Raw genomic sequence first — 15,183 nt, forward strand, 5'->3', positions numbered from 1 at the left:
TTAGTGTCAAGGAAAGTACCTATGATGATAACATCTGACAACAACATAAATATATGCTCCTCATGCATGACGTATTTATATTTGACTGCTTTCAGCAAAATAATCTGCAAATATAGTTATATTCGAAAGTATTTTTTCATGAATGAGTTGTAGCTTATGTCATTGAATCACTGTGATTTGTTTGTTTTTACTGGTCTCTTGGAAATTTACTAATGCATGGGAGACAAAAATATAACCACTATTCAGTTAATTAAGTATAAAATAATTAAAAACAAACATTAACATTATGACGCATCTGAATGTCTGCTTTCTCACCATTTGGAGAACTACTGTCAAACAATAACAACTTTCACACTACAGTGTGAACCAGCAACAATGTAGATCCTGTGATGTGCTGCCTATCATTTGCCAGATGACTTCTACTTTCGAGACTGCTGCCCACCTGATTTGCCGAACATGTTAACTGCGAGTTGCCAAGGTCTGATTTTCTGTTGTGAAGTCTTGAGGATTTCTACCTCCAGCTTGCTGATAGTCAAACTGGCGGTGTTTGGCTCACCATCAACTTGTCACTGTATATGGGAGTCGTGCTTAAGGCTGCTGCCCCCCCAAATCGCATTTGTGCACAGATGCCAGTGTCCACGGCCTACCTCTGGTGGAGAGGACATCTCATAACTCTGCTCTACCACCTATAACCCCTTCAATGTCCACAAGAATGCCCTAGTAAAAATCGCTTGACAATCTCATGGTCAACACCATTGTATGAGCAACACTTGCAGCCCGCTGCCCCGCGTGGAGGCACAGTATTACGTGAGTAGCTTTGACGGAGACAACGGCCTCAAAAACATGCTGAAGTGGATAAGGCAGAACATTCCATGGCTGTGTTCTGGACTCACAGCCCTTGCCACGGCAAGGGATGATGATCCCGTTGTAACACTTAAATTGAATAAATGTATATCTTGCTAATGCTATTCCATTAGCGTACAGAGTGCCAACTGGTCTTCGTCACCATACTCCACACTTCGCCATCCTGTAGCCAAAGGGTCTCATCTCAAGCCCTTGCAACTTGGAGTCAGAAGTGTTTACATCAGCTGCTGCTGCCATACTTGTAACATGTCTGCAGCATCATTGTCATTGCCATCTGGACCTCCATCCTGGCATAATGCAGTGTAGTGAGTGAGCATATTTCTGTTGTCCTTTCTTATTGTGTGGGGCCATGTTGAATTGTACAGACATTGATGCTAACATAAAAGTGTCATTTGTTAAACTGCAGGAACTTGCAGACTTATTGCTGTTTAGAGGAAATGCCACGGAAGTGTATTTAACACCAGTGATGTGCAAATTTTGTAATTTAGCGAGGGATTAGTTGCCATCCACTAAGTCAGTACCAGCTACATGTGACATATGTACACAGTTTGGTCTTTTAGCAGAGGACTGTTCTGAATCGTGTTGGGCCGCGATCTGACACAGAAAATAATTTATTTGATTGTTATGCATAATATATGTGTAGCTTTTTCCCACATCTCTGTTACTGTAACAGCTGTTGTAGAAAATGCAAAGTAGTACAAACACAAGCTGCTACAATGGGTAAAACTATTACCACTTTAAAGGAACGAGTATAAACATATGAGCAGGAAAATTAACTATATTGCAGATTGAAAGTTTACAAGGTGCAGTACAGAAGTTGCAATCGGGATCAGGGAAAGCCAACACAGTGTCGACTGTACCCCTCTCTCCTCTCAATCCATCAGCAGCAATTTTGACGAAGCCTTTTCCTGGAATGACAATGGATAATGCATTAGCTACCAATAAACTGTGCAAATGGACGGATGAAACACATTTACGTCGGACTAGCTTACAATTAGAAGGTGAAGCTGAAACATACATAATGTATCAGAGGGCATTTAGTAAGGCAGAAACATCCAGGAGCTACCCGATAGCTTGAGCCAGTACTACTGGAAACAGAATACTGCGAGATTTTCTAGGTAAAACTAAGTAGTTTGGTGCACCAGGTCAATGAGTCAGTGGAATCGTTCTCGAATAGAAGCCTGAGCTGATATGAAGTGCAGAGGCTGATGCAGTTACCTTGCTTGAAGCTGAGAATAGTGCTCTTGATAACTTCTTACTTGGTTTTCCCACTGACATGACACGCAGAGCCAAGTTGGAGAATCCATCTGACCTGGTTGCAGCTATTAAGATCACCATGCTGGTGGAAGAAATAAATATTGCTGTGAAAGTGCGTAATGACTGTCGGGTCTTCAACTTCTAAGTAAAGAGCTATAGATGTGGACATAAGGGTCATCTGCAAAAGCAGTGTTGTCACTCAGAGGCTACGAGTATGGTTGAGTCGCTCATACAGTAAGAGTGCAGGAAAAAGAAACAAGAGAAACAGCATCATAAAAAGTGCCCATTAAATGCAAAACTGAAATGCATTGCCCGTTGGAAAGCATTTCCAGTAGAACGGAATACTGCACGTATACGTTTGTAGGAGTGGAATGCTGCTTGTTAGGCATTGTACAGGGGATCTTAGGCAGGGCATCTGAGGTAGGTAGAGACTTCGATCTCCACAATACAGGTTACATAGAGTAGGTGACAATAACATGAAGCCATTGGACCTAAGAGTTTTCATGGGTACACGGACGTGTCGCTACGTGTTGGTGAATGTCATCCAGTAATTATACTTCCCTGATAAGCTTCATGCTTAAATCGATCTTTTATGATGTACAACTGAACTGAATGAAACTTTCTTTATGCTATTATTTGTGGTAGAACCACTGAAAAGCAACAAAGTGTAAGATAACATGCACTATTCCGTGTGCCGATGCGTAGCATGCCTTAGTAATATAAATGGAAAGTTTGCACCTCCTGTGAGCATGGATGAGGTCAGTCTGCCAAAATACTTAACAACTGCACTTTAAATGTTCTTGACTAAGAGGATTTCATAGGTCATACAATGACCAGAGCCACAAGCAAACCTTTAGTGCATCTGCGTTATGTAAAAAAAATAGTGAATCATTTGCAAAGAAGTGTTTGACAAGCAATGGTAGCTTAACTGCTATGATTTCTAGGTTTGTTTACAACAAATGGTCTGCTACTAGTGATGCCTGTTACACAACACCATAGACCCACAGGTAACAACACTCCAGTTTACAGAAATTTATACTGTGTACTGAAGCATAGGCGTCCACTGATGGAAGAATTCATTGATCAACAACTGGCAGAAGAATAACAGGACATACTGATAGTCCTTGGAGCGCAATCATCATCACTGCTCTGAAGAAATCACCAGATTGTACAAAGAAATGCAGATTCTGTTGCGATTACTGGTACCTGAATGCAAAAACTGTTACTGACACACATCCTAACCCCAGTATTACTGAGACATTGGACAATACATGCCAATACAGATATTTTTCAACAATGGATTTAACAAGTGGATATCATCAGTTAGAAGTTATTCCAGAAGACAGGTCAAAAACTGCCTTAACAACACCACTGGGTCATTATCAGTATTGCAGAATGCCATTTGGACTCAAAAGTGCACCGGCTACATCTCAGAGACAGTTGGACGAGTTACTTTGTATGGTATGCTTGAATGACCTTGTATTTTCAAATGATATCGAAGAACATGTAAAATCTTTGGAACAAGTATTTAATAGGCTATGAACAGCACATCTGATACTCAACAAAGATAAATGCCATTTTGCACAGACAGAAGTTAGCTACCTACAGAAAGTGATTTGTGGAGATGGTGCAAAAACTGATCCCCAATTAACCCTTTCTCTGCTGCAGACATACTCTTTGCATTCCGTGCTGAAGCGTACTGCTCACCAAATGCTGATGCCTATGCTGTGAGATGGCATTCTGACCAATATTAATTACTTATCATACAATTTTTCGAAAACTATTGGGTGAAAAAAAAAATTGATTTTTGCCCATCTTACAGTCTTCTAGATATAGAAATGAATTTCTTTTATTTATCCGTTATACTTACTGGGCTGCATCACATTAAGTAAAACACTGCACAAAATTTTAAAGAGTTCACAGAGGTGGAAACACATCGCATAAACTTTGCATGCGGTTGATTTTATCTCATACATTGCAGTGAATTAAATGTAGGTAAGGCATCGAAATTTTATTTAAATTGAGAGCAGAATGATATCTCATTTCATTCTCAAGTTACTGCATTTTATATCCTATGGAAAGTTGGGCACGACGTGTCCTGTGCTGTTTATGTGGACTTCCTGGCTGCTATGAAATACTTATCATTTGTGTTTAAGAAAACTAATAGGTGGAAAATTTTGATTTTTGCACATCTTACTGTCTGTTATTGTCTTTTGAAAAAGACTGAATTTCTTTTCATTATATCCGATAGTTACTGTGCTGCCTCAAATTAAGTAAAACACTGGATGCATTTTTGAAGATTTTGCAGAAATAAAAACACATTGCATAAACTTTGCGTACGGTTCATTTTAGCTTACACCAAAGTGAATGAAATGTAGATAAAATTCCGAAATTTTATTTAAAATTGAGAGCAGGATACCTCGTTTCATTCTTGAGTTATGTTTTATATCCGAAGGACAGTCATGCATGACGCACTGCTTCACATCCTTGCACATCTTGAATCATGTGGTCATAACAATCGTCATATCTCATAAAAGATTCAGGATATCAAAATGAGATTTTTTGTAAATGATAGCATGCAATGAGGCACATATGTTGTATGATAAATACTCGAGCAACTTTTGAATTCACCAAGATATGGAAATAACTTATCCACAGCTGTGAGAGGTTGACAGTTCAGGACGCATACAGAGTCCATAGCACTGCAGGAAAATCCATGCAGCGCATGTATACATGTCTCCACCTCCTGGAGAACAGTGTAATCTACATCTACATCTACATTTATACTCCGCAATCCACCCAACGGTGTGCGGCAGAGGGCACTTTACGTGCCACTGTCATTACCTCCCTTTCCTGTTCCACTCGCGTATGGTTCGCAGGAAGAACGACTGCCGAAAAGCCTCCGTGCGCGCTCAAATCTCTCTAATTTTACATTCGTGATCTCCTCGGGAGGTATAAGTAGGGGGAAGCAATATATTTGATACCTCATCCAGAAACGCACCCTCTCAAAACCTGGACAGCAAGCTACACCCCGATGCAGAGGCCTCTCTTGAAGAGTCTGCCACTTAAGTTTGCTAAACATCTCCATAACGCTATCACGCTTACCAAATAACCCTGTGGTGAAACGCGCCACTCTTCTTTGGATCTTTTCTATCTCCACTGTCAACCCGACCTGGTACGGATCCCACACTGATGAGCAATACTCAAGTATAGGCCAAACAAGTCTTTTGTAAGCCATCTCCTTTGTTGATGGACTACATTTTCTAAAGATTCTCCCAATGAAACTCAACCTGGCACCCGCCTTACCAACAATTAATTTTATATGATCATTCCACTTCAAATCGTTCCGTACACATACTCCCAGATACTTTAGAGAAGTAACTGCTACCAGTGTTTGTTCCGCTATCATATAATCATACAATAAAGGAGCCTTCTTTCTATGTATTCGCAATACATTACATTTGTCTGCGTTAAGGGTCAGTTGCCACTCCCTGCACAAAATGCCTATCCGCTGCAAATCTTCCTGCATTTCGCTGAAATTTTCTAATGCTGCAACTTCTCTGTATACTACAGCATCATCTGCGAAAAGCCGCATGGAACTTCTGACACTATCTACTAGGGCATTTATATATATTGTGAAAAGCAGTGGTCCCACAACACTCTCCTGTGGTACGCCAGAGGATACTTTAACGTCTGTAGACATCTCTCCATTGAGAACAATAGGATGTGTATGTATGCCCACAGCAGTGAAAGGGTTTACAGCAGCACTCTGTGACTTAGCAACACTGCACACAACCAAACAACTTTAGTCATTCCTGGCATATGCAGTTATTATAAAAAATTTGTCAACAATTTTGTAAAAATTGCCAAACCATTAAACCAACTATTAAGAAAAAGTGACACATTTGAAATGAAGACCAGAATGCCAAAAAGCATTTGAGGCTTTGAGAAAAATACTGATATCAGATCCAGTGCTGATATGGCGAGATTTCGATAAAGAATTAATCATTTCTTGTGATGCCAGCAGTAGTATAGTCGGATGAATTCTCAGTCAAAATTTAGATGGTAAAGAACATCCAGCAGCTTATGCATCAGTAGTATGGAGTGGAATTACTCTACAACAGAAAAGAAAATGTTAGCAGTCAGTCATTTATGGAATTACTTACTTCTCCTGTTATTTGCATGGTCAGCAATTTAAAGAAGTATACAGCCATGCATCTCTAAAGTAAAGTGAGTGAATATGATGATGAGGTAGTCCTGAAACCAGGAAAGAGGGATAGACACATGGATATGCTAAGCAGAAAAATTGTAGTACAGCAAACACTAGATAAGAATGTGGCTCAATGGCAAAAGACACGGGCAGCTGACATAGATTGTCACGCATTCAGACTACAGCTGCAGATCATGACACATGACGGCTTACTTTCCAGATCAAGTATAAACTATGATCAACAAAATACAGACCACCTGTGGTGATTACGGCAGCATTCAGAGATGAAGTTTAGCAACAAGTGCATGACCACATGTTAGCAGGTCATGATGGTCACAGAACTATGGAGACAAAATTTGCCAAACAGTATGTGTAGAAAACTTGGAGATATAATCTGCGACAGCATGTAAAAAACTATATACTCTATGCACAAAGGGCTGACATTAGTCATTGGAAATGCTCATTGCAAAGATTTCCAGAAGTGAAAAAAATCATTTGAAATGACTGGACTGGATATTTTAGGACCTTGCAGGATATAGTTGTATATTAATAACACTGGATCATTTTTCTTGCTACACTGAAATGGTAGCAATTCCAAACCAACAAGCTTACACAGTAGCACAAGCTGTTGTATCCTGCCTCTCGGATCGCTAGACAACAACTCAAGCAAATCATATTTATGAAATTTATTACAAAAGGAAATGATTACAATACTTAACTTTGTGAAATACAGATGTGTCGCAAGCAAAGGGAGACAGACAAAATAAGAAATCTCTTCAGCATAGATAATACTACACAGTAGAAGCAAAATGACTAGACTTGATGCTATTCTTGAACTCACTGCTGTAAAACTCTTAGAACTGGGCTTACGTCCTCTTCGTGTAGAGGACGCTGCCATTGCACTGTTGTCCTGGAGAGGGGTTGGTCAGCGTGCAATTGGCTGATGTTGTCTCACAGCCCTCTCTGCTCTAGCATTCTCGCCTGACATGCCGGCGCTTGACTTCAAGCCGGAACACAAGCCATGACAAATAACTGGATACTTAAATTTGCATTTGCATTTTTATGAACAAGCTTTTCTCATCCACAAGTAAATGGATGAACAGAGAGAGAGCAAAAGACTGTTTCCAAAATGTTAAACCACTATGTCAATAGTCAACACAATGATTGGGACAAGAACCTAATTTCAGCATACGACTCTAAAAGTCTACAGCAGTAAAAATCTTTCGCTATATGAGGTGGTTTATGGCAGAAAGATACCATCTTCTTTAGACTTGATAAAGCCCAAGTTTAGAGCTGATAGTGAGTGAGTACAAGAATTAACAAAACATTAATGGGAGGTTTGACAAAGAGTGAAACAAGCCAACACTAAAGCCTTGGAACATCAGGTACAGATGGAGCACAATGTAGGGAAACAACCACAATACAGAAATGGCCACTGACTATAGTTAACAAACCCATATACACCTAAAGGTAAAATCAAATAGTTTTAACAGATAACATGGCCCATACTAACTCACTGAAATGACTTCGCAACTAAACGTTAAACTGCGGCTGCCAAAAACATATGTTACTCATGTGAGAAGGGTTAAACCAGTCAAAGGAGCTGTCCCATCAGCTACCCAAGTATCAAAAAAGCATCTAAAAAGTTGGAACACATATTCCTAACAGCAACCACAAGATACATAAAATGCTTTATGCACTCATGTTGCATGAAAAGTATTTATGACCAGATTTTTATATTGTTTTAATAATTTGCTGTACATTCATTATCTTTAAGTATAACTATGAATTTATTGATGATAAGATTCCAGAAGTTTTCCTGAGTATTATTGGTCAATAAGTTGGGTAAAGTCTACTTTATTTTTATTTTTGTACATGTACGCACTGTGTTGGAAGGGGGAGGGAACTGATAAAAGGTTTCTTTCTCTTAGGTGCTGTGCTAGCATGGATGTCCAGGAAGGTTATCACAGTCCTAATAATTCATTTCATCAAGGAAAGAGTATTGAATACAGTTCAAAACCAGCCTCTAAATTCTTCAGACTGCTGGATGTGCTACCAACTAACCACTAGTGGACACTGAGATTAACCTCCAATGTATGGGCAGTTTACAGGAGGATTCACAGAACTACATGAAGAAGTGCACAAAGAGAAAGTCTTGGGAGAAATACAAAATGAGTACTATGAGCCGAGACTCTAGATGCGAAATTGTGAGTGGAGCTGAATCAGCTAATGGAAATAATGAGACATAACTTGATATGAAGAGAGACAGAAGTTAATACGAAGAAAAAGAGGAGAAATGGCTACAAGAGGGGAAATTACTGAAAACCGTGTTCAGCATAGCAACATTGAAGAATAAAAAATCCAAATAATACAGCAGAGCAAATATGTATAATAGCGGATACCACCAAAACCATAGTAGAATGGGATATTACACCGCTGTCAAACATGGAACAGAATGTGTTAAATAATACGAGAGTACTAAGACAACTAATTACAGCACTGGTGCAATGTACCAGAAGTTTAATGTGGACAAAAAATTATAACTTGGAAAGAATTCAGACTCAGTCAAGCACTTTAGATGGGAGAATGACTGTAGCTGGGCTTTTGCAAGCACTGGCAGAGACTTGAAGTAGCAATACTGCAAGAAATGGTTTACCATGCAATACACAGCTGAATGAGTTCTGCACTGTTACTTCCAAAACAGTTCCTACCAGGATTACGCCTGGCACAAAAACAATTTCCCACCCTATTGCAACATATAATGAGCTTAACTGAGAAGAACCTAGCACTGTTCTATCATTTAGCAGCCATTAAAGTCAGTTCAGATAGAACAAAACTGCATGTATCCATTCAATTTCTGAGAGTGGGTACAATCACATGACACCGGTGTTTTACCGCTCACTGTATCTGATAAAGTGTGGAACTTTAGGCAAGTGCATACAGGTACAAACACAGGAAGCACTATTAATTCAGGACAGGGGAACTTCCATGTCCTTGTGTGACTAGCAGAGTTACAAGAATGTCTAAGGGAACATCAAAATTTGGTTACAGTTGTTCTTAGGGAATGCAGAAGTAGCACAGTGCCAAAGAAAAGTGTTGCCCCCATGACCACATTTCCACAGTGTGGGAGCACACTGGATTTATTCAGTTTTCTCACCCAGGGCTGTCATCATTAACTGCCACAAAAACTGAAAACCCACAGGCATGATCACAGTAGAACTACAAAACAGTGGCATATTGGTAAAAAGTACAACTTTTGATATAGCCGGAGCACAACTTTGCCTTCCAGCTACCATCATCAGTCTGACCACAATCAAGTTATCCCAACCTATCTTGTATTGGTTGGAAAAAACATTAGAAGTATTACCAACTCAAAACCTACTATTCCTCAATAACATCTCAAACTCTGACCTCATGGATGAAATGACAACATCACAAAAAGGATCAATCCACAGACCAAATGTTCCAGCATATTCAGCATTAACGATGTCACATCACAACTACAAGAATTACCACTACAAATGCTGCCATTGTTCTACTAACAGTTTGTGTACTCTGCTTCTGCTTGAGACATAAAACCCACTCATTTCCCCAAATAACAAATGCATCAAATACCTGCTGAGCAGCTAAATAGTATTAATAAGAAACAAAAAATAAAATAGTAAACTTGTATTAGAGCACAAGGATTTAATAGAGACAGTACAGGATTAACAAACACAACAAAGACTCTGTCGGAGTTTACTTGAGCACATCCCTTTGATGTCCACGAGAGAGCCCTAGTACAATGGGGTCTACAATCTTGTGGGCAACAGCATGTAAGAGCTACACCCACAGCCCACTGCCCTGCACTGTACCTTGGTGTTACGTGAACAGCTGCAACAGAGACAGCGGCACTGGAAACGTGGTGAAGTGGATGACTCGGCACATTCCAAGGCTGGGTGTTACATCCTCTACCCTCACCACAGCTGTGGAGAAGATAATTGTAACACTTAAATCAAATAAATGTATGTCTTGCTAATGCTACTTCATTAGTGCACAGAGCACTAACCAGCTTTCACCACTGTATTCCACACCTCCCCATCTTAAAATGGTAAGGGTCTGAGTCCAGACCTTTACAGTATTCTGATCTTGTTTCTTTGCTGCACACTCATGTTGAATAGTGTGAATGGGAACAGATAAGCTATTTCATATGTCTCATTCGTTCCAGACATTATAGGACATGCATCTTTTCAAAATGGCTTAGTGATAATTGTATCCTCTTGGGTAAAAGAGTCCACCCTTCAGATGTACAGAACTTCTGGTCAGGTCAGTACAAGGTAGTTAATGCAAAATCAAATATGGGTAATGTGGAAATTGATCTAACAATAAGAAAATAATAATACAAGCAAATAACTATGAACACTATTGTGGATGCATTGTGATAGCCAAGATAGATATAAACCCAACATTCACTACAGTGGTATTCCAACTAGGTCCATAGAAGACAAAGATATTGAAAGAATATATGATAAGAGAAATTATCCAGATATTTAGAGAGACAAAAATTCAACTGTGATTGGGGTTTGAAATTCAAGAGCAGGATAAGGAAGAGTAGAAAAAATAATAAGAGAGTAAGGAGTGGGAGAATGAAATAAAAGAGGAACCCACCTGGTAAAATTCTACGCAGAGCACAGTTTAATCATCACTAACACTTGGTTTAAGAATCACGTAAGGTTGTTATATATATCAAAGACACCTGGACACACCAGAAGGTTTAGATAGAATATGTAATTGTAAGGCAGATTTCAAAACCAATTTTTTTAAGCTGTGAAGCATTTCAAGTGGCAGAATCATGTAAGGTTGTCATACACATCAAAGAGACCTGGAGACACCAGAAGGTTTAGATAGATTATGTAAATATAAGACAGATTTCAAAACCAAATTTTTAAGTTGTGAAGCATTTTCAGAGGCAGATGTTGCCTACGACCATAAATTATTGGTTATGAACTGCAAATTAAAATTAAAGAATACACAGAAAGGTAGGAATGAAGGAAGATTAGGGTCTAACACCCTGTTGACAATGAGGTCATAAGAGATGGAGCGCAAGTTCAGATTATTTTAAGGTTGCAGAGGGAAATTGGCTGTGGCTTATCTAAGAGTGTATCCCGGTATTTCTCAGGAGCAATGTAGGGAAATCATGGAAAATCTAATTCTGGATGGTCGGATGTGGATTTGAATTGTCATTCTCCTGAATGAGAGTCCAGTGTGCTTACCACTTGCACCACCTCAAATGGTGCAGAAAGGTAGGAAATTAAGGAGATGGGACCTGGATAAATGGCAAAAACCAGAGGTTTTTAGTTTCTAAGGTAGCATTAGGCAAGAATTGTCTAAAACAACGGAAAGGAATACAACAGAAGATGAATGGGAAAACTGAGACATGAAATACAGAAAGTAGCAGAGGGTTAAATAGGCAAAAAGAAAAACCCCAATAGAAATTCTTAGATAACACATGAGATATTAAACATAACTGACAACAGAAGACAATATAAAAAAAAGCAGAAAATTAAATGGCAAATGGGAATTCAGATGTCCATAAGACTGGAAGGAACTGCAAAATGGCTAGAGGAGGAATGGCTCAACAAGAAATGCAAGGCTGTAGAAAAATGCATGACAAGAGGAAAGATAGATGCTGCCTATGGGAAAATTAAAGAGGCCTTTGGAGAAAAGTAAAGCTGCTGTATGTATATTAACAGCTCAGATACCAAACCCATACTAACCAATGAAGGGAAGACTGAAATGTTAAATGTATATATGGAGGGCCTCTATAAGAAAAACAAAACTGAAGACAGTATTATAGAAAGAGAAGAGGAAGTAAATAAAATTAAGATGGAAGTTATGATACAGTAAGAAGAACTTGACAGAACACTTTAAGACCAAGTCATAACAAGGCACCTGGAGTTAACTACAATCCTTCAGAGTTATTGAAATCCTTAGGAGAGTCAGCCATGACAAAAGTATTCCACCTGGTATGCAAGAATTCCTATTCCAACGACTGTAGGTGCTGACAGGTGAGAATATTACAGAAGAATTAGTTTAACAACCACACGTGGTCGTTTCAACAAGTAATACTGACCTTGTCCTTAGGTACAATTAAAATGAAATTCAACAATAACTAAATTCTATTTGGAAGCAAATTGATCTAATTCATTCAGTTACATATAGCGACTCAGCTTTGGAAATGGGAACTTCTTGGTATAACAACTATAACACCTGAATCGCTTTCACAATGCATGTGTATTTAGAGTAACTGCTTCTTAAACCTTTTGCTACACAAAATATCAATTAGGCACAAAGTATCTGGTTCAATTTTGGAAGGAGTATTATTTGTAAATGCAGTATCAACAGTATCCGGTTGGCTACACTTCCACTTATGCCCGCTGACAGTTACATTGCTGCATTTCCTACAGCCACCACCATGGCACGAGGGCATTGCCATGAACTATTATGCCACTGCCAATGAAATCCAAGCATCCCTCTTCGGAGTTCCAGAGGCAGATGCACTTAAGTTCAAACATTCTTGCTTTGTCCCTCATTTTGTGTGTGTGCCAGTTGAATAACACTAACTGAAATACTTAAGCTGACATATTTATGGAATCATGGCACATCATGGAGAGCAACATTTAAGTGCTGAGTAGCATCTAACATCTCTTGTTCAGTTTCAGAGTCAAAAAATAACAGAACTGCTGTCAGCAGTTTCTTGCCTCTTACATGCGCAAGCAGCCCAGCAGCAAAAGGCGTCAAAAGCTAAAAAAGGAATACAGCTGTTGCCTCCGCCCTTCCAACAGTTCGATGAGACGAAGGAAATGTGGAAAGAATACGTAACCCGTAACGCAGCTGCATCAGCATTCTGATGGTTACAAACTCACAGGTGAATCACATTGTGCATTTTTCTTTTCATATGTAGAAGTGTACACCTACTGTCTCCTAGTGAAATTGTTTCCCCTCAGTGAGCCCCAAAACCAGCCCTAGGAGGTCATTATTGTAAGATCAGACAAATTTTTTGAGAGTCAAATACACATTGCTGCTACACAGTATAAATTTCTCTGCATGCAACATCGTAGTGACAAATCCTATAAAAAATAGATTGCGGAATTGCAGGGTATGACTACAGACTGTAAATACAATTGTGGCTGTGCTGCAACTTAGCAGGATGAAATGCTTTGCAAAGCTATTATTCACAGAACCTATCAGCTCAGAGACTGAGGACCAAAATTCTAAAGCATCGCACCCTAGCCTCAGAGAAGGGTTTAAAGTTATTGATGCATGTAAAGTTCAAGATTTAGCTGAGCAAGTTTTTTGTCTACATTATCGCTTCACTTGATACAAACAACTCTGTTGTGACAGTGCCACGACATTTAACAGTGCCACCACGACAGTACGCGCAAACGGCGATAGAGGCGCTCTGCAACTCGGCTGAGCGCGGGAGTGCCACCTAGCTACGAACGGCGCCGGCCGCATGTCACCGCACGGCAGTCGAATAAGAGATACTGAGTTGTTATCATGTAACCAGCTATTGTTTCTAAGTGAGTGTGTTTGAATATCCACGCAATTATTGGTGATTAAAGGTTATAACACTTTTTGGTGACGAGGTCGGATATTTTCACTGCGTTGTGGATTTGTGTGTTCGTGACGGGGCAGACATGGAACAGCTTATGCAAGCGCTCATTGAACAACAAACACAGCTGACGGCTGCTATTCAGGCACAACAAACACAGCTGACGACTGCTATTCAGGCGTTGTCGACGTCGCTTACTCATCGTCTGTCTTCCTCTTCTCCGCCTCCATTCCCTCCTTACGACGAGGCCGCTGAAGACTGGGAGGATTATGAGAAGCGTTTGCGGCAACACTTCTTGGCGTTCGGCGTTGTCGACGCTCCTATGTGTAAGTCGTTATTTCCATCTTGGATTTCCCCACGGATCTATCAGCTGCTATCTCAGTTAGCCCCTCTGCGGGAACCTGCCTCTCTGTCCTTCCAAGAAATGTGTGACTTATTGTCTAACTATTACTGAAAAAACACCCACGTCGTTGCCGCCCGCGTGGCGTTCTACCGGTGTCGTAAACAGCCCCATCAATCTTACCGGGCTTGGGTGGCGGAACTACACGGTCTGAGTAGGAAATGTCAGTTTGTCACAGACACTCATCATGAGTCTTATGCTGATTCAATGGTTAGGGATGCTATTCTACGGCTTGCTCCTGATACAGAAGTTCGGCAACATGCCCTACAACTGCCAAACCCGTCGTTGCCGGAAGTTCTAAGCATCGCTCAATCCTTTGAAGTGTCTCACGCTCCTGGCGCGCAAATAGACGCGTGGTGTGATGTAGGCGCTGTACAGTCAACTTTCGACATGGACAATTTGCCTGTTTCACAGGAGAACGAAGATGTGGCGGCGGTTCACTCACGTAAACAACGGCATGTTGGGCCGCAACGCTCTCAGCAAAAACAGCAACCACAGAAGCAGGTTCGTTCCGCACTTCCTTCTTGTCCATGTTGTTTCGTACAGCATGACAGGGTCGCGTGTCCAAAACATTGGGCCACATGTAATTCATGTAGGAAAAAAGGCCACGTTGCTTCTGTGTGTCAGTCCCCTAAAGTTCCTGTCGACGAGGACAAGGCATCGGACATGGATGTTAACTGTGTGCTTTCTCAAACAAATAAGTTGTTTGTTACTGTTTGTGTTCTGGATAAAGACATTTGCATGCAAGTGGACACTGGCTCTGCAGTAACTCTTATTAATTCTCGCACGTATTTGGAGTTGGGCTCCTCTCCCTTGTCTCCAGTTACGCGAAATCTGAGAACTTATAAAAAACAGAAA

At 40.2% G+C, this 15,183-nt stretch overlaps 1 protein-coding gene across 5 annotated transcripts in view; it reads right to left on the reverse strand.

Moving 5' to 3' along the window:
• Positions 1-15,183, reverse strand: part of LOC124607465 (tRNA pseudouridine synthase-like 1) — an 80,189-nt gene that overhangs the window by 46,801 nt on the left and 18,205 nt on the right. For 2 of the 5 annotated variants that reach the window (XM_047139808.1, XM_047139806.1), the window contains exons 3-4: positions 10,380-10,497; positions 10,186-10,296 (exon numbers count right to left, since the gene is read on the reverse strand). The exons of 1 other annotated variant lie outside the window; for it this stretch is intronic. In XM_047139808.1, coding sequence (XP_046995764.1) covers positions 10,186-10,296; positions 10,380-10,497 — 229 coding nt within the window. The remainder of the gene's footprint in view (positions 1-10,185; positions 10,297-10,379; positions 10,498-15,183) is intronic. 2 more of the 5 variants (XM_047139809.1, XM_047139805.1) reach the window with 1 other exon arrangement.

Source organism: Schistocerca americana, chromosome 3, assembly GCF_021461395.2.
Source record: "Schistocerca americana isolate TAMUIC-IGC-003095 chromosome 3, iqSchAmer2.1, whole genome shotgun sequence".
In the NCBI taxonomy this organism is placed as follows: domain Eukaryota; kingdom Metazoa; phylum Arthropoda; class Insecta; order Orthoptera; family Acrididae; genus Schistocerca; species Schistocerca americana.